At 41.5% G+C, this 19,483-nt stretch overlaps 1 protein-coding gene across 1 annotated transcript in view; it reads right to left on the bottom strand.

Moving 5' to 3' along the window:
- Positions 1 to 1,421: 1,421 nt before the first annotated feature.
- Positions 1,422 to 19,483, bottom strand: part of LOC147426864 (uncharacterized) — a 49,570-nt gene continuing 31,508 nt past the window's right edge. Inside the window, exons 2-5 of the mRNA XM_086497978.1 lie at positions 3,082 to 4,648; positions 2,902 to 2,962; positions 2,571 to 2,794; positions 1,422 to 1,946 (exon numbers count right to left, since the gene is read on the bottom strand). Coding sequence (XP_086354104.1) covers positions 1,838 to 1,946; positions 2,571 to 2,794; positions 2,902 to 2,962; positions 3,082 to 4,648 — 1,961 coding nt within the window. The 3' untranslated portion in view covers positions 1,422 to 1,837. The remainder of the gene's footprint in view (positions 1,947 to 2,570; positions 2,795 to 2,901; positions 2,963 to 3,081; positions 4,649 to 19,483) is intronic.

Genomic DNA, 19,483 nt, shown 5'->3' with positions numbered 1-19,483 from the left:
ACACGATGTGGGTGAGGGAGAGCCCAACGCTCAAAGCTCTGTGTACTCTATCTATATTGATAGAGTGAGTGGCTCACATCTTATCTATATGTGTGTTCTGTCTAATTGGGGTTAGCGGTAGGTTAGTGACGAGCGGTGCCCGGCCACATGGACAAGATGAAGCCCCCATGAAGCCATTGTAGCAACATTTTTGTAGCCCAGGTTGCCCTCATTTCTGCCCCATTCTTTGCTTACAAAGGCAACCCATGCTGCTCCGTCCTCATCCTATGTTGAGCTATGGTAGCACCAGGAACCATACGAGTTGTAAATGCATGGCATGTGGACTTGAATCAATGTAAGTGACTTGAATTCAATATAAGTGTCAGCATACACCATTTTCTTGTTTTTGTATTGGGTTATGCTTTGACAATTCAACACCTAGATATCCTCAAGAACCACAACCCCTCCTTCCACTCATACACTTCACCCTAGGTGTCCTATGAAGGAGTGCCCAAGGAGGGGACATAAGTTGGGCAACGAAGAGATGCATGATCATTTCTCCCTCATGCCTATAGGACAGCACATGGAGCATTGCATGTGCTTGCAAATATTGCCATGGATGGATTTGAATAACAAGTGTCAGGATTCGGGTATTAAAATAAGTGTTGCTATTTTCACCATTGCAGTCATATTTTGGCCCCTATTGTAAATAGGAACCGAATATATACTAAAGATGAACAAATATGATGCTGATAAGTACATTGAGGCCTAGGTGGTAGTAATTACCTCAAGTATGAAAACAATTTTGTACAATATGAGGGTAACTCAAGCTTCCTTTAACTTGTGGGCATGGAGCACTCATCAATGAGGATTCTTTGCCCTAGTTTCATAGCTCTCTCTCTCTCTCGTGTTTATTGTGTTGGGGTAGGTGATCCAGCCAATGCATAGATGCATTTACTAGCAAATTTATTGGATAAGGCAATCCTTTAGGTAAGGAAGTTATTGACCTTGTCTTGTTCCAATTAGCCATACACTTGTCTGACTTCAGGCTATATTGAAGAGTCTAAAATTGGAGCTTCCATGATATGTTAATCCCATGGTCAATACTTAAGAGCCAGGTATCAAAATTAACTTTCAACAAATTGGGTCCTCAGCTATTTAAGTTTTGAGTTCAACTCCCACTCAAGGACGACCACCAAGTGTACAGAATTGATAGATACATCCATGAGTGTGGTGCCCCATTCCCTGTTAGTTTCTACAATCTAAAGGCCCAACTGTTCATTCAATTTATTCACAAAGAACTCCACAATTCCTTGCTAAAGTTTTTCCTTAAGTTTCAACAAGAGAAAATCAAATTAAGCTTCAACTATTGGTCTACTTACATTTGAAAGCATAGGATACTCACAGAGAAATTGATGTTTAGAGTCCTCTTGTTCAGAACATAAGCGAGCAAAGCAAAGGGATGTTTACTAATTTAATCCACCAACTATCTTTAAACCGCAACTCAAAAATTGGTGCCACTTCATGATTTAGAGGACTCCCCCATAGACCCTCTAAAAGAGTTTGTTAAGGGCCCTCTTAGGGTGGGGGGTTCACTGTAGGCAGCAGCAGAAGAATACGGAAAAACAACTGATGGTTGCAAGCCATGTAGAAAAAGGGGTTCACACCATGCGGCGACAGCAGCATGTGAGTGGCATTTTTGAATGCAAGTAGCACAATTAATAGCCAAATTAATGGGATTCACTTTGGGAGTGTGTAGGTACTTCACTCTTGCAAACTTGCTTCGTCTTATTGCATGATCCTCATGGGAAACACAATCTGAAGTTTAAGACGGGGTATATACATGTCCGATACAAGACTACTGGCTTGAATTGGCAGACCTGCCTTGAACAATTGGCACACTTGTTTTCGTTACCTGAGGTATGTCGCAAGCAAACATACCAAAACCTTTTCCCTTTCGCTCAACCCTGCTCACAAACACACACAAATCAAGGGGGTGTCAAATGAAACTTGACTCTTTGACAAAACTGTTGCGCCCACATGTTGAGAATGTCTCTGAAGTGTTTCGTACATAAAAGATACAGTGTAGTCCAACGAAGTCCGGACACGCAACAGCACTTTTCAGCAGACAACAGCATGTTTTCCCCTCAGCCAATAATTATTAGCACGATGGAAAGTCCCTTGAAAAAACATATAAATATGCACTCCCCTACAAAATATGATGATCATGAGTTTTTAGGGGCCTTTGGAAGGCCCAAAAGCTGATCAGAATCAATGGTCCTCTTTTGCTTCTTTCATGAGCACAGACAAGGGTCATCCACACAAGCACGCCCTGCAAGCATGCATGCAAGAGCACACAAAGCTTTACCACTGAAGCTATGACACGTGTGCGTGTGTGCATGCCAACACACTGCCCGATTTACTGCCCTCCTTGTGAAAGCTATTAGCCAGCTCCCAAGTTATTTCCCCCAACAAAGAGAAAAACAATGCCTCTTGAAACAAACCCTAACAAGTATAAGTGCAGGGAAAGTCCAAAACACTGGTGAATTAAGCAATACTCAAAAAATATAGGTAGGTTAAGAGATACTTACGTAGGAGCAAGCTTCCCAAGATGCTTAACCTCGAGACCAGTTGTCTCATCTACTAAAACTCCATCAAACCCTAGAGAGTAAGCCCTGCCAGCGCCCTCAGGGAGTCCTCTCTGTGAAAGGACGGCAAGATCTTTCAAGTGCAGCTCCCTCCCATTGACATAGACCCGAGTGTCCCCATTTGAGCAGTTTCCAACCATCGGATAATTAAGCTCCTCAATCAAGGGCTACACAAAATCCAAAAATTTTCATTAGCACACACAAGACATCCACCTTTGTGTCACTGAAGCAAAAGCTTCAAAATCAGAACGCCAATTGATGGAATAGTGCCCACCGGAAGAATGCCAAGGCAAGGGCCACCTTCAACTCCCCAAAACCCAGCTTTGCAATCATACCTGAAATGCACCAATTCCACAAAACCCACACATTCAAACAGAGCTGCAAGCATCAAGAGAAAAACACTCACAAACTTCTGTACAGAATTGGTGATGAACCATATAATGACTGTACTAACCAGTAGGATCCTGGCCGTAATTTGCCTGCTCGCTCCTCCGCCTGCTTTGCAGCAGCGCTAGACAAAACATGGCCATTTACTAAAACCTTGCCTTTAAGACTCACTGGCAAATGGCTGGCCAGTCCTCTCTTAAACAGTCTCGACAGCGACCTTTGCGTATCCCTTTCCTCAAGTTTTGGAATGTTCCCGTCTGACTTCACTGCCCCTTTGGACCACCGTCTCAAAGATAGGGCCCGCACTTGCACGCCACTAGCTCTAACATCAGCCTGCTGGAATACATTGTTGGGAGAGGATGAACTACTCGCTGTTGAATTAGTCTCTGTCCGAGCTTTCATCTCTTCGTCTTCTGAGAAGACAACCTTCTCAAAAAGCTCTAATGGGCTCTTATAACCAAAGTGCTGGTGAAGGGGAGAACGATGAAAATTAGAGTGGACATGCTTATCACATCCAACAGCACACTTTTCTGAACAATGCAATGAAGAGTAGCTTTCATATCCCGTGTCTGGCGATAGAGAATCTACCCAACTCTGAACTGAGCTCATAGTGGTGATCTCTTGCTCCGTGTTTGAATGCAAATCTTCTCTTGCCGTGTTGTGGCGATCGCCCAATGTAAGCCCATACATGTCATCAGGAGAATCATCAAGATCCTTGGCTTGTAACCGCATTAATTCTGGGTTAATGCAATCCCTTGCTTCTACAACTCTATCCTCCCATGCACGAGCACATATGCCTTTTGGAGAATCTGCTGCCTTTAAATCCTTGCCGCTGTCCAGACACGACCCTGTGTTTACGTTGTTGGTGAACTCCAAAGAAGCATCAGGGATCTCATTTACTGCTGTTGCCGCCCTTCTTTCAATTGGTCCGTTCTTGCTCGCTACTGTCTTTGGGTTGTACCTGTCTGTATCATGAACAACCCTGGTCTTGTGTACTATCATGCCGTTGAATTGCAAGGCAGATTCTGGAAGGCCATATATGAGCGCCTCTGCTACAAGGGCTTCTTGCATGCTTCCATGAGAGGCACCATAGCCAGGCATTGGGGCCGATTCAACAAGTTCTCTAGCAGACACAGAAGGCGGCGGGAATGCGGCTATGGAGCTCCGAGCTGCGCGGAGATGGCGCGTGGAGAAAGTGGAGAAGTTCAAGCAGGAGCCGCATCTGAGAGTGAGGAAAGGAGGCGAGCGAGAGGGGAGGAGCGTACCAGGAGGAAGGTGGAGGAGGAGAGAACAATGCTGGCAGAGGACATAAGGGGCGCCATGCGCAGAGGGTAAGGGGGGGGAGAGGAGCCCGTCTGCTGTTGCGGACCTTCCGGTTGCTCCTCTCCACTGTTGCTGTTGCTGTCGCTTGGAGGCGGGCCGGACCCATCGGTTGTTGGGCGGACAAGTAAAGACGGAGTGTGAATACGGATCGTGTGGTTGTTTGATGGCGCCACCACAACAAGCGTGGCTGTTTTCCCTTAAATGGGGCTTTCGATTTTGTTGTTGCCGGTGGCATGTGCAAGCGGGAGGACCCACATCTGTGCACCTTTCAATGGCCCCTTCCACACTTTGAGCGTCCCATCTGCTACACCCTACATTAAAACAAACTTTGAAGGTGGTCCACCTTGCTACCACAATGCTTCTACCAAAGTTTTGAACTCACCCAAAAAAAAACCAAAATGCCCCTGAAATTTGGGGAACATGAAGTGCTTCAAATTTTGTATACTATAGACTTTTCTACAAGCATATATCTTTAAGTGTCCTATATATGAAAATTTTTACCAGTGACCACACAAATGGAGGCATTTGTGTCTACTAATAATAAGTGACCTCACAAATGACCTTCGTAAACATTTTTTGCAACGCATGTTACAACAAGCAACAATACGCAATTGGCTAGATCGGATGGCTCAACAGCTTGCGCTCAAGGCTTGCCCGTGTTACACGCGAAAAAGGAAGCGGAAGCTCTAGGCGTCCGGGGTGAAGAGCCGCCCGAAGGAAGGATGGGTCCGAAAAACTCGGCTAACATGTTGAGCAAATCTTGTTTTGCCACGTGCTCTATACACCCCATGTAACACACTATCGAACGAGCAGTCTGAACCCCTCCTAAACCCTAGAATACTATCCAAAATCCTAGTTCTATGAGAGCAAGAACTAATCGAAGTGTTTGCTATATATATTTTGGGAATTTTGGAAAAGTTTAAGGGCATTCTCCCATCTTTTGGAAGATATGAGGAGTGTTTTGGGAATTTCCCAAATTTGAGAGGTATTTTTGGTAATTTTTCCACAAAAAAAAAACCAAAGCAAGTAGCTAATGAGAATAACCACCTACACCTTTGCAAATCTCAAGTCCCACACAAACTTAAGCCCCTATGACATATTATTGATCATGATCAAATTTGCAGTTGATCGCATCACAAACATTTCTACTTCATCGCTCATCACCACAATGAAATCAATGATATTTTGAGCTCTACCTATCACTCCTTGGATCCACAAGGGCCCGATTTGAGCTGTTTGATGCACATTTTGAAATTCGTGAAACTTTGCAAATTGGGGGCGAAAAGTGGATTCGGGTAGATTTGTAAATCCGGCGGTTTTTGTGTCCCATGTCTTGAACCCATAACCTCCCCGCAACCAGCCATGTGCTCCAACCACTATGTCCGCATGTATTCATTGAAATATAGGAGGATTGGGTGTGTCATATTGTAAATGTGGGCGGATTTTAAAATTCAGGGCTAATTTGTAAACTCGGACCGCCTCCACAAAGCCAAATCCAACGACCCACAATCCATATGGCCCCTGTTTTTTGCCTCCACCATTGATCCCATTTGAAGTGGCCCGTGTGATATAGTGACGAGGAGGAGGATCACGAGGTCCTTGAAGTCATCCTCAAGTGTCTATATAGCATTGCCTTCTTATTCTAGTAGCACATATTACTTCAAGCATCCTCAAGGATGACGAGCCTCTAGATCACCAACAAAATGTGGTGCATTCTCTCTAGCTTGACATGCAACCAAAAGGCTAGAAAAGAACTCTCCCAGAACGGTTTTCAACCCAACAAACTCTCCCAGAACGGTTTTCAAAACCAACTATCATAATAACTAATATCTAATTCGCCTAAATGATTTTCTCATGTTAAACTAATCATTTAATATGGGGAAGTGTCAGGGGAGAAAAAGCTAGAATATTGGTTAAGCTGGCATACCGGCCACAATAGGGATCCAAAGGAGGGAAAATAGGGATCCAAAGGGGGGGCCATCTGCAAAAGAGCAAGGTGCAACAATGGGCTAAAAAGACCCTAAGGTTCAACCCATTGAGACTTCCAAAATGCTAAGGTTCCAAAATTCAAAGGTTGTGTCCAAAGGCCAAACACTAGGGAAATTGGATACTTTGTGTGTGTCCCAAAAAGTCTTCATAATCACTACATAGGAGGGGGCGAGCCTTGCAAGTAGGGGATGAGAGAGAAACACACACACACACACACACACACACACACACACACACACACACACACACACACACAAGCTCCCTTTACACAAAGGGAATGAGGGACGCATGTCAACTCCCTAGCCCAGATGCCCACAAGGTGTGCTCAAATCCTATTGGATGGCCATGGAGGTGGACCAATGAGAACTAGTCTAGAGAAAATCTAGTTTAATCAATTTAAAAACACTTAATAAAAGAACCAATATTAAAAAGTGTTTTTAAATTGATTAAACTAGAAGACTATTGGACAGTCTCCCAAGGGGTCCAATGAGCATTCAGCAGCCCAATGGCTTGCCTGATTCCTATTGGCCATGAGGCAAAGGGATCCAATGAGAGTTTAGTTGCATTTATTAATTACCTAAAGCTCTCACAAAAGGGGAAAGGGGAACACATGTCAGAAGGCTATCACTTATGCTCCTGAAATCCTATTGGCTAAGCCTGGGGAGGTCCAATGGGGTGTCTGCATGAGCAAATAGCGAGAGGGGTTGACCAAGAGAGAGAGAGAGGGGGCTGATTTTCTCAAGGCATTATTGCATTACACACTCACACTAGTCTATGTGTGGAGTAAGAAGACTCTCTCTCTCTTCTCAAGCTTTAATGGAAAGCTTATCACCTACTCCAAGCTTGTGAGAAGGGAGGCCTACACCAACAACTCTTGGCTTTGTGATGCAAATCCAACTAAGAGCCAAGCTTCAATGCATGCTCATCTCCTCTACCATGCTAATTACTAAGCTAAGCTATACTAATATGAGTGATTATGTGAGGAGATGTACATCTTTCTCGTAAGACTACTCCTTCTTCCTCTCAATCTACTCTCATACCCCGCTAGCTCTCACCATCTTCTAAGGTGTGTGAGGTTTTGGGTTTGAGACCGTGAGGGAATTGATGTTGTGTTTGATAAGTGTTTTGCTTAGTGCTTGAAGTTTCCATCTTCATTGCACTAGCTAGTATTGAAGGAACACAAAGAATTGTATTGTAAAATTTCTCTCTTGAAGGGAGAAACAATAATACAAAGCCTTTTGGAGGGGGGACAGCTCCATGCAAATCCGGTCCTCAACTGTTGTCAATTGCTTAATTTCTCTCTCTTTTGAAGTATTGTTCATGTTGTCTAACTAGGTGTTATACTTTTTGTTGCTCTCTCCACCCAAGAACTCTTGTTATTCTCATTAGGATTCTATATTAATGAAATGCTCACTATGTTCATGCTATTTTCCGCTACACACAAGTTACTAGACCATTAAATGTTACACCAACAAACTCTCCCAAAACAGTTTTCAACCCAAAGAGAGTTTCAAGGTAGCATTCAAGGGCTTTTAAACTTGGAGTTCGCAAGATAGGTGAAGATGTATGATATCCTCTTCCCCCCCCCCCCCCCCCCCCCCTTTTTTTAATGAAGGAAAAATATTAAATTAGAAAAAAGAGAGAAAATTGCAATTACCCCCTAAGGAAGACAGGGATAATCTTGTCCAGCATGATACTTGTGGACAAAGTACAAAGGGAACAAAATGAAAATGGAAAAGTTTGCGATAGACCCAATACAAATAATCATAGATTAGGAAGAGTCTAGAAGGTTCATAACACCCAAGTATGGCACTTCTCTATTTCTGCCATCTTGTAGATTTCTAAAAATCTTTGACAGCCAATTGGGTGGCATGTTTCACATGATCTTCAATTCCCTCATGACATTCAAGAATTTGATTCTGAGCTGAGTAGCATTAATAATGTGGGCCATAGCAAAGCAAGCCTTATTTCTCTCAAGCCAGACACTCCATGCATAAGGACTCCTGAGACAAGTACATAGGGGGATATCCATATGCTTACATTCACCTAGCAGTAGAGCCCTCCAAGAAATATGGGACTGATAAGATCCACTAGCTTTTTGAAGTTTTTAAGTGCAAGTTGTGGGAGAAATTGACAAACATATGATGGATGGGGTTTTCTTGCATATTGCATCTGCAACATAAGCCACTTGAAACACCAACCTTTTTTGTTGTTTTCCTGTCCAGATTCCCTAATGCAGTATTAGCCACAATAGTCATCTTTGTTTGATTGATAATGCGTAAGCCCACAAGCACTTGAATTTGTAAGACCATTGACGGGCATTCCATGAAATCCCCCATTCGGACTTGAGCTTTGCAACTAAAACAGGGTCACATCTCGCTTCCCCCCCCCCCCCCCCCCCTTGTATTTGTAAATATCCCTACAAAGTTTGGCAAGAGAAAACACATTCCCTATGAAACACCTATGTAGGTTTGGCTTCATGGATTCCAGTTTTACCAATAGAAAGTCTGCATAACCTTTTGAACTTTGATATTGCTACAATAGCTCAATTTTGGTGTGAGCCATCTTCCATCTTTGAAAACATCCTTCCAAAATCTGATACCTGCTTTGTAGAAACTATGAGCCCTCCTTGAGAGAGGACTTTGGTTGTCTTGAAGGCGGAAGCCAAACCAAATAGAATCTTGTAGACAAAACATCATAGAGAATAGTAGATTCCGTGTGGAAAACCATTTGCTTTAGTGTTGAACCAAGCTTTTTAGTACCTACAAACAAGAGAAAACTCTTTTGGCACAACATTAGCATAAGAGATTAGAATGTCAGATAGGGTTAATCCTTCTAGGCTCTATAATCCATTAGATGGAACATGTGCATATTTCTCCTAATAAGAAAAGCCCAATAATCTTCAAAGGTCGAAGCTCTCATCAGCCACTTGGAAGCTTGGAGGCAAGCTTCTAGATGTCCAAGATGCACAATCCTCCTTTCTCCTTTGCCATGCATCAAGTTTTCTAAGCCACTTTAGTAATTTTGTTGATATCCTTAGATCCTCCCCATAAAAACCTTCTTGGCATACTCGAAATCTTATTCAATTGGTGATGTGAGGGCATTCAACAAGACAAAACAAGATCGCAAAAGATAGGAGATAATGATGAAGCACAAAACCGGTAGCAAGAAGATTAGGTTGATAATTTTGCCAAGAGTACAACTTTTTCCCAAACTTTTTTGCTACCCAATTCCACCTCTGATTGAATGTGACATGAAAACCAATTGGAATTCCTGTATGTCTGAATAGCTATCCATCCTCTATTGGAGCTTGAGTGACCGTTGTAGGGCATTCCCCTTTGAAACTCTATATCCAATTTTAGTACGATTTATCATAGGCCCAATGATCAGACAAGAGGCATTAAGGCATTCCCTGAGAATTCCATGGACTTCACATAATTTTTTACCAATGCATTTGTATCATCTGCAAACTATTGCAAGCACAATTGATCAACACAACCTGGTATTCTAATAGCTCTTAGTTCCCTGTTGCATAAAGCTTTTGACCAACCACCCCAAGGCATAAGAAGAAATGGCATAAAGCAAAGGTGACAAAGGGCAGCCTTGTCTTATGGATTTGCGATGGGATGGGCTCAATTAACTCACCACCATTAATAGAGATTCTATATGAAGCATTTCTAAGAAGAGTGTGCACAAATCTTATGACATGAATGTGCAATGGGATCAGCTCAGTTAACTCACCATTAATAGAGATTATGTCTGAAGCATTTCCCAAAAAATGTGCACAAATCTTTTTTTTCAAACCTCATAATTGTAAGTGATTGTATTGAAAAGTCATCAAGAAATATACAAATCAGTCTCAAGCTCATGCAGAGCCTTGAGTGACAGAAGGTTACATGTACCTAGTAACACATTAATACCAAGAGCTCAACCCTTTACATAGCAAAGCTCAACTAAATGGCGAGGGTTGTCCTAAGGAAATCCTCTGTGTTATGCCTTTTACCTACCACATACATAATCTCCTTACTTTCTTGTACAATCTCCGAGAAGCTAGCCACAGAGAGGTCGCTATCAAATACTCAAAAGTTCTTGGTCTTCTAGATATTCCTGAAGAAACAATATCTGACAATTTGAGTACAAATTAGAAGTGCAAAAATTCGAAACAATTTCCCACCAAGGCCCATATCCTTCTTGAAAAACCCTATCTTCCATGTTCTTTGTATCCATTTGCACACCTTTCTTGACATGTCTCTAATTGCCGGGCATTCCATGAAAAGGTGGGCGAGGTCTTCGCTAGCCAATCTGCACCATGAACACCTGTTGGCAAAGCCCCTCACAGGACCTTCCACAAAAATATCTTCATGAATTGAGGCCACTGTGGATTCCAAATATTCTTCGTAACCTCAACTCATCGAGCTTCCGTCCATTGTTTGTTCAAAGGGGTGAACCAATCAGCCTCGTGTATTAACACTTGGTAAATGCCCTTGGTATGAGGTTTACAGAATTGGCTACTCATAAGGACCATTTCCAAGCTTTCCACTCAAAAGAAAATTCATAGATCTCCTTGAGCTAGGGCTTCTTGCTAGACCAAAAGAATATATGGTGTCAAAAATATTGGTACCATATATAGAACTCATTAGGCACTCCATCCACGCCAAGTGTTTAGCTAGTCTTTAGACTTCCAAAAGCTTCCCTAATCCCCTCCTCAAATAAGGGTTGATCCAACAGTTTAGCCACACGCAAAGGCATTGTTTTTTTGGTTACATGTGTCCTGGCCTTAGTGATCTCCCCATTTCTTTGGGAGAGAGGAGAGAAAATATTACAGAAAAAGAATTGACAATCTCAACATTTTCTTTGTGAGACTTGACTTGGAGGCCATCCTTATTTTTTAGAAAAGGGATGAAATCCTTGCACTTATTTTTTTTCCACAAGGAAACATATGAGAGTTGGGCTTGTCAATTTTACCTGCCTTGAAATGTGTCGTCCAAGCAAGTGCACCCTTCTCAATTCTTATGTCATCAACCTTTCACACCATGAATCAAGAAAATTTATGGAAGATTATATATGGTTTCTTTTTTATTGAAAGATTACAAAATTGGAGATTTGTTCTTGTGTCTATAGAACCATGATTGATTAGACATACTTCTATCCCTGGGTGGGAAAGTATGAATGGCCATTGACATGATTGAAAGGCATGAAGGACTATATCCTCTCGCCTTATTGGAAGAGAGATATAGATGCATACATGGCCATTGACATGCTTGAAACACATGAAGGACTTTATCCTCTTGCCTTATTGGAAGAGAGATATAGATGGATACATGGCCATTGATATGCTTGAAAATCATGAAGGACTATATCCTCCTTACCTTTCTGGGAAGAGAGATATAGATGCATACAAGTGTATTGAACGAATGGAATTTACCTAAGGCATATACACATTAAAACATGCATGATGACTTGCATTGAATGTTGATTCGGAAATGCATGAGTCTTATGTTTTCTACTCGAAAAGAGCTTTCATTTGATACCCATATTGATATTTCATGATAGGTAACAATTTTTCAAAGACAAAAGGTCCTAGAAGCTTGTAGAAAAAAAAAGTTCTAGAAGATTCTAGAAACTGGCCTCAAATTTCAAAAGAGACATCAAATTCAAAGAAAGCCTCAAAATTCAAAGGAGACGTGAAATTTCAAAGAAGGCCTCAAATTTCAAAGGAGGCCTCAAATTCCAAAGAAGGCTTGAAATTTCAAAGGAGGTCTCAAAATTCAAAAGATGACTGAAATTTTAAAGGAAACCGCCTCTTCTATAAATACAAGCCTTTCCCTTCACTTGAACACAAAAATTCCATTTATTGAATTTTCAACCCAACATCACTTCAAGAAGCCTCAATGCCATTGCCATCTACATGCTACTTCTCCTTTCCCTAAGTCCAACATAATCTCTCTCTCTCTCTCTCTCTCTCTCTCTCTCTCTCTCTCTCTCTCTCTCTCTCTCTCTCTCTCTCTCTTATGAAGCGGGAAGGAAGACATCGAAGGAGGTGGTGCCGAAGATTGCATGAAGCAAAATGCACGGTGATTCCATGCTGAATTTTCAGCCTATACACATGAAATTCTGGAGGAATAAATAATTCCTATGAAGGGGCCTGGCCGTTCCGGGTCAGTGATGTGTCACTCTCTCAATCTTCTCTCATTAGCTAAACTGTCTCTCTTAGTCTTTTCAAATTATCTATATCTCCAAACGTATATGTCTCTCTCTATCAAGCTCTAACAAGAGATTGGTATTTATCCTATGTGCAAAGTGTTACATGGCAGTAATAAGCTTGTGGTGTAACAAGGTCTCGAGTTTCATCTTCCTTAAGATTCAACTCAAGGGTGTGAGGGTCACTATTTGGAGACTCTTTCTTTTTCAAAGAAATCTTCTTACTTATCATCATTCTTCTATTAGCTCTACTGTCCTTGCCCATTCTTTTAAACTTGGTCCTTTGAGGACCTTTTAGTGGTTAGTGAGCTCAAAGGTGTCACTATATGTAAACCCAATGTATCATGTGTGTTCAAGAACTATTTTAAAAACCCCTTATATGTAGATTTTCCATGAATAAAACACACCCTTTTACTATTTAATGTAAACTTCCTTTGTTTGATATCCTTCCGTATGTTGAATAAGGCTAAAATCCATAGTTTACAAATGCCTTATGTTGAACTCACGTGCTATATTAACATATTTGTGAATGCATCCTGAAAAATGTATTGGAAAAGTTTCTTCTATTTGAATCAAGTCTAAATAGGAAACTATCCAAGTGAGGACAACCATATTTAAAGTTGTGCTCGCCTTTATTCATTTCAATTATCTAAGGCTTATGATTAGACATCAGCAAAGAAGAGTAAGTTTTGTAACTTACTGGCTAGTGATCTTGCATTGGATCTCCAAACATGTATATTCTATCAAGCCTTGCACGTCTCTAGTAGTTTGGAGATCTTGCATTAGATCTCCAAACATGTATACTCTATCAAGCCTTGAACGTCTCTAGTAGTTTCCCTGTTGCTTGTTAGACCATGTAAAACCAAGCTCTTCACATATACCTACTAGGAGGTGTTTGTTATACATTTCTTCCCAGAATTTTTTTTCTACTCCTCGAATAATCGGCCCTGGGAATTCTATCTTTAATGTAAGTAACCATAGTGAAATCCCATGCTATCAACATAGGAGAAGACAAAAGACTAAGATGTGTCCAAATAGCAGTTCATTCAGAAACAGAATTAGAAGCATAAATACACACAACAATATGATTGAAAGGTTACTTCAAGGATACTGTAACCCAATTACCCCTTCGACTGTATTGCATGTTAGTGACCAGGTGCTCATGTTTGACAGATATACCCAGCAAAGCTCCTCCCTTGCCTGAGCCATGGGTGGTGGAGAACCATCTATGCTAATACTCTGTTATTTTTTTGAGCTAGTATAGCTACACGAGGTGTAAACCTGATTTTAGAGTACAGGTGATTTTTTGAGTTGTAATTATGTCATGATATGTGTAAAGGCCCATGTGAGCCAGCCACTAGCCAACCAAAAAAGAGAGGCCTATTTTTGGAAGAAGGAAGAACTTTGTGTATGTACACTCAAGCAACCAAGTAGCTCCAGCTTGTGATCAACTTTTCTAATGATCGGGTAATCTAATTTTGATTTTAAAACTTGCATTGTGTTCCTCTTTCCTTGCTCTTTCAATAAAGTATAAGCATTTCGAGTTCTGTTGTGATTCGCAACTACGCGTCGATGAGTCTAATCTCCAGTTTTAAGTGCTTAAATCACTGTTTTTTGATGCTTTGACCATAAGACACTTTGTGACTTGGGTCATGATGGATCGCGGTCCATGTACCTTGTCAGAATGTTGTGAGACTTTGTAGACTTATCCCTTTAGGCCTACTAGAAGCTTCCCTTAAAGTTTCATGATGATCCGTATCCGATTAGACAACGAAATGGCTTGATAGGTTCACTTCTTGAGGTTGACACTCTTAAAGAGTCTTTGTGCCCCATCCGAGTCACTTCCCTGAGTTATGACATATTATGTTAGTGCTAGATAGCTATGCTGTAGACGTTCGTCGCAGTGACCTGCCAACATTGGTGTCGTTGCGAGGGAATGATCCTTAGATGGTGAGTGACCTAGCATGCATTTTGAGCTTCGTTTTCTAGAGATTAGTCTTTCCTCTCTATTTACTCTAGCAACAAAGTAGTTTAACGGGGTTTAGTACTTGATAGAGTGTAGAAGTCACTGGACTAGCTCGATCTATTCTCGAGAGGTAAAGAAAGTTGTGAGTGAGTATTCTTGAGAGGTAAAGAGAGTTGTGAGTGGTGTAGACATGTAGTAGTGTTAGTGTGTATACGCGCTTCACCAGGGGCACTTTTCTCCCACTGGGTTTTTCCCCCTGGACATCCGGTGTGAAAGGACACCTTATCTCTTAGGGTTTCATATAAGCTTTGTAGCTCTGAGTTTGTATACACTATTATTCTAATACAGAGAGAGAGACTACAGAGATCTCGTACGCAAGCTCTATGTCTTCTCCTTCTCCATCTTCTTCCTACTCTGAGTTGCTGTCTTCCTTCTGTTTCCTGTTTCATCATCTTCAACAATTGGTATCAGAGCGAGGTGATTTCCAGAGCCTCTACTTGCGTTTTTGAGTCCGTGCGCGCAATCGCAGTTTTCAGGCAGTTTTCGGAAAATTTGCTCGTGGGAGCATCCTCGACGTTCCGGGAGTATTCTGAGTAGGTGACCTGAAGTTTTACCCCTCTTTTGAAGCCGTTCGAGCCCTCAAAATTTTGTTCTGAGCAGCATAGCAGAAGTTACTTTTCGAAGGCGTTTAGATCAAGAGGGTGTGCTTTTTGACAGATTTTCTTCAGGTAAACAGTTCTTTTGGGAAGCAGCTTGTCTTAGCTTTGTGCTGAGATTTTGTGTAGAGTTTTGCTTGCATTGGAGAGGAGATTTTTGAATCTCTTGGAGGTTCTTTTTCTCTCTTGTGTGCATCCACAGTATGGCTCAATCTACGGAGAAAGAGATTTTTGGTGCGTTTACATCCGAAGAAAAATTGGATGGTACCAACTATTCTCTTTGGTCTTTTATGGCCAAAAATGTTTTGGTTGGTAAAGGATTGTGGGATTATGTATCTGGAGATGAAGTTCGTCCAGGTAGCATTGCACCTGCCACGCCTGGTCGTGGTGTAGCTGTTGGTGCAGGACCCTCACAAGCCACTCCAGAGCAAAAGAGATGGGATACTAAAGATGCACAAGCTATGGCTGTGATTGCCTTAACCATAAAGAGGACAATCACACCACATATCAGATCTTGCAGAACTTCTGAGGATGCTTGGAACACTCTGCAAGCTATGTTTGGAGGAAGAAATGCTGCCAGAATAGAGTTTTTGAAGAAACAACTTGACAAAATACAGATGGACGAAGGTGATGATATCGTCGAGCATCTTACAAAAATCAGGGATCTTAAAGAGCAATTGCTTAGCATTGATGAAGTGATTCCAGAGAAGGACTTGGTTTCCAAAACACTCAATTCACTACCACCATCTTATTTGACTTTTCAGACTTCTTTGACTCTGTCTTTGAGAGCTAATCCTGAGCCTCTTCATTTTGAAGAGTTAGTGGCTTTGCTATTGCAGGAGGATCAATCGCGTAAGAACAAGTCTTTACAGGTGGATGGTATGGATCATGCTCTTGTTGTAAAGAACAAAAACAAGGGTAAAGAGAGTGCTCATTACTCCAAGTCTAGTGCAGGACAATCTTCAGAGAAGTCTAAAGGTGATTCCGACAAGTCCAAGAAGAAAGGTAAATGTCACTACTGCAAGAAACCTGGTCACTACATTAGTGAGTGTAAAAAGCGAATTGCTAAAGAAAAGAAGAAAGAGTCAAGTTTGGTTGTTTCAGCTTCTGGTGATTCTTCTACAGCTAAAGAAGAGTCTGCAAACTTTGTGCAGGATTCTTATGCTTTTGTAGTATGTTCAGATTTTTCTGCTTACAGTGTTGACAAGACACAAATGATTTGGTACTTTGATAGTGGTGCATCCAGGCATATTACTTCAAGGAAGGATTTGTTTTGTTCATTGGATGCAGCTCCAGCAAGCACGAAAGAAGGTGACATGTGCAAATAATGCTTCTTATCCAATCAAAGGCGTTGGTAAGATTTTGATTACCATTTCAGATGGTTCAGATTTATGCTTGCCAGATGTCTTACATGTTCCAGGGATCAAGAAGAATTTGTTGTTTGTATCCTCTCTTGCAAAAAATGGTCTTCGGGTCATTTTTGAGGATGACAGATGTGTTGTACGAGATCGAGAGAATGGTTATTCTCTTATCACTACAGGTACGCTGGAAAATGGACTATTTGTGCTAGATCGTTATGAAAAACAGATTCAGGTATGTATTGCAGAAACAAAGACTCAGGCCATGCAGGATGCTGAGTTGTGGCATGCTAGATTTGGGCATGTTAGTTATGGCAGTTTGATGACTTTACAACGTCATAATATGGTGCATGATTTGTGTTTATTGAAGATGCCACCAAGACATGTATGTGAAGGTTGCGTTCTTGGAAAGATGCACAGATTTGCATTTTCGCAGGATGGTTCAGTTAGAGCGACACGAAAGTTGCAGCTTGTACACAGTGATGTATGTGGTCCTATGAGGACGCCATCTTTGGGAAACAGCCTTTATTTTGTGACCTTCATTGATGACTTTTCCAGGTTTTGTTGGGTGTATCCACTCAAAGTAAAGTCAGATGTGTTTGCAGTTTTTCAACATTATGTCGCCGTGGTTGAAAATGAAATAGGTTGCAAAGTACAGACTCTTCGTACCGATCGAGGAGGTGAATACATGTCAGGTGCATTTAAGGATTTTTTGGGAAAGAAAGGCATTAAACACCAATGCACTATGCCATACACACCACAACAGAATGGTGTTGCAGAAAGGAAGAACGGGTCTTTAATGGAGACGGCTAGATGTATGCTCAAGGCTAAGAGTTTGCCTCATAAGCTATGGATGGAGGCAGTTGCTTGTGCAACACATGTTTTGAACAGGTGTCCAACTCGTGCCTTGAAGACCATTACTCCATATGAAGCTTGGTATGACAGAAAACCTGCAGTCAGTTATCTTCGTGTTTTTGGTTGTCTTGCTTATGCTCACATCCCTCAGCAGTTACGTGGGAAGCTTGATGATAAGGCAATCAAATGTATATTTGTGGGGTACAGTAGTGGAAGTAAAGGTTATAGACTTTACAATCCTGCTACAAACAAGATTTTTGAAAGTCGTGATGTAATTTTTGCAGAAACTACTGCTCAACCTATGGTTGCTTTTGATGTACCTCATATGCAGACACATGATGCATTTGAAGGTTTGCTTCCTTCTTTTGTGGCGAATCAAGAATCACAACAGGTTGATAATCTTGATCAATCTTTTGATCAACATGTGACACCTCATGGTGTAGAGGAAATTGTGCGTGAAGAGCAAGAAGTTCTCAGGGAAGAAAGAACCTTGCCTAAATGGGTTCAGAAAACTTTGCAGGATAGCAAGTTGGATGCACCGTTGCCACGAAAAACACGTGCTGGTACTACTTTTGGCAGAGAGCAAGTAGATTTGGCTTGCTTTAGCACTCTTTGTGATGCAGATGAGCCTGATTCATTTGAACAAGCTTTAGAGTGTGTTCAGTGGAAAGATGCTATGCAGCAAGAAATTGATTCTATTCATAAGAATCATACATGGGATCTAGTGGACTTGCCTATAGGTAAAAAGACTATTAGTACAAAGTGGGTTTTTAAGGTAAAAAGGAAACAAGATGGTGCTGTTGATAGGTACAAAGCAAGGCTTGTGGCAAAAGGCTATGCGCAACAGAAAGGCATAGATTATGATGAAACCTTTGCTCCTACTTCTCGTGCGTCCACAGTTAGATCACTAGTTGCAATTGCTGCTCATCATGGTTGGAAAGTGCATCAGTTGGATATCAAAACTGCTTTTTTGAATGGTGATTTGCAGGAAGAAGTTTATGTAAGTCAACCAAGTGGTTTTGTTGTAAAAGGTCAAGAGCAAAAGGTATGTAGATTGCGTAAAGCTTTGTATGGTCTCAAACAGGCTCCAAGAGCATGGTATGAGAAGATACATACTTATTTGATTGGCCAGGGATTTCAGAATAGTCCAACAGAAAGTACTTTGTATGTCAAAAAGAGAGATGGAGTTCTCATTATGCTAACACTTTATGTGGATGATATGCTTCTTACAGGCAATAATGCAAATGAAATTGAAGCGTTTAAAGATGCTTTGAGAAAAACCTTTGAGATGTCTGATCTTGGTTTGCTACATTATTACTTGGGTATTCAGTTTGTGCAATCAGAGGATGGCATATACATGCTGCAAGCAAAATATTTGCATAAAATTTTGGACAAGTTTGGTATGCAAAATTGTAAACCAATCTCTACACCCGTAGAAACTGGATCAAAGTTGAGCATGCACGATGCTGGAGAACCTTTTGATGTACATACTTATGCAGCAGCCGTTGGTTGCTTGATATATTTGGCAGGCAACACTCGTCCAGACATTCAATTTGGGGTTTCACAAGCAAGCAGATTTATGCACAGCCCAGGTATGCATCATTGGCAGGCTGTGAAGCGTATACTTCGTTACCTTTCAGGTACCCCTAATCTTGCCATGTTCTTTCCAAGGGGGGATATGTATGGAAAGCACAGTTCTATGCAGCTTCTTGGTTACAGCGATTCAGATTGGGCTGGTGATTTTGACACACGACATTCCACAAGTGGCAATTGTTTTTTCTTGGGAAATTCATGTATATCTTAGCTAAGCAAGAAGCAACCCACAGTGGCTACATCAACTTGTGGAGCTGAGTATAGGGCAGCTTTCACGGCAACAGTTGATTGTGTATGGATACGTAGGTTATTGGCAGATCTTTGTGAGTGTCAACAGGCACCCACTACCATTTTCACTGACAGTCAGAGTGCTATGGCAGTTGCAAGGAATCTAGTATTTCACGCAAGAACAAAGCACATAGAGGTTCACTACCACTATGTCAGGGAAAGGCTACATGCAGGGGAGATCACACTAAATTACTGTCCTACACAGGATAACATTGCAGATCTATTTACGAAGGCGTTATC

Source organism: Adiantum capillus-veneris, chromosome 24 (assembly GCF_014529385.1).
Source record: "Adiantum capillus-veneris isolate H3 chromosome 24, ASM1452938v2, whole genome shotgun sequence".
NCBI lineage: Eukaryota > Viridiplantae > Streptophyta > Polypodiopsida > Polypodiales > Pteridaceae > Adiantum > Adiantum capillus-veneris.
The sequence above is the reverse complement of the archived record's forward strand: the minus strand, read 5'-3'. Positions and strand labels throughout refer to the sequence as shown.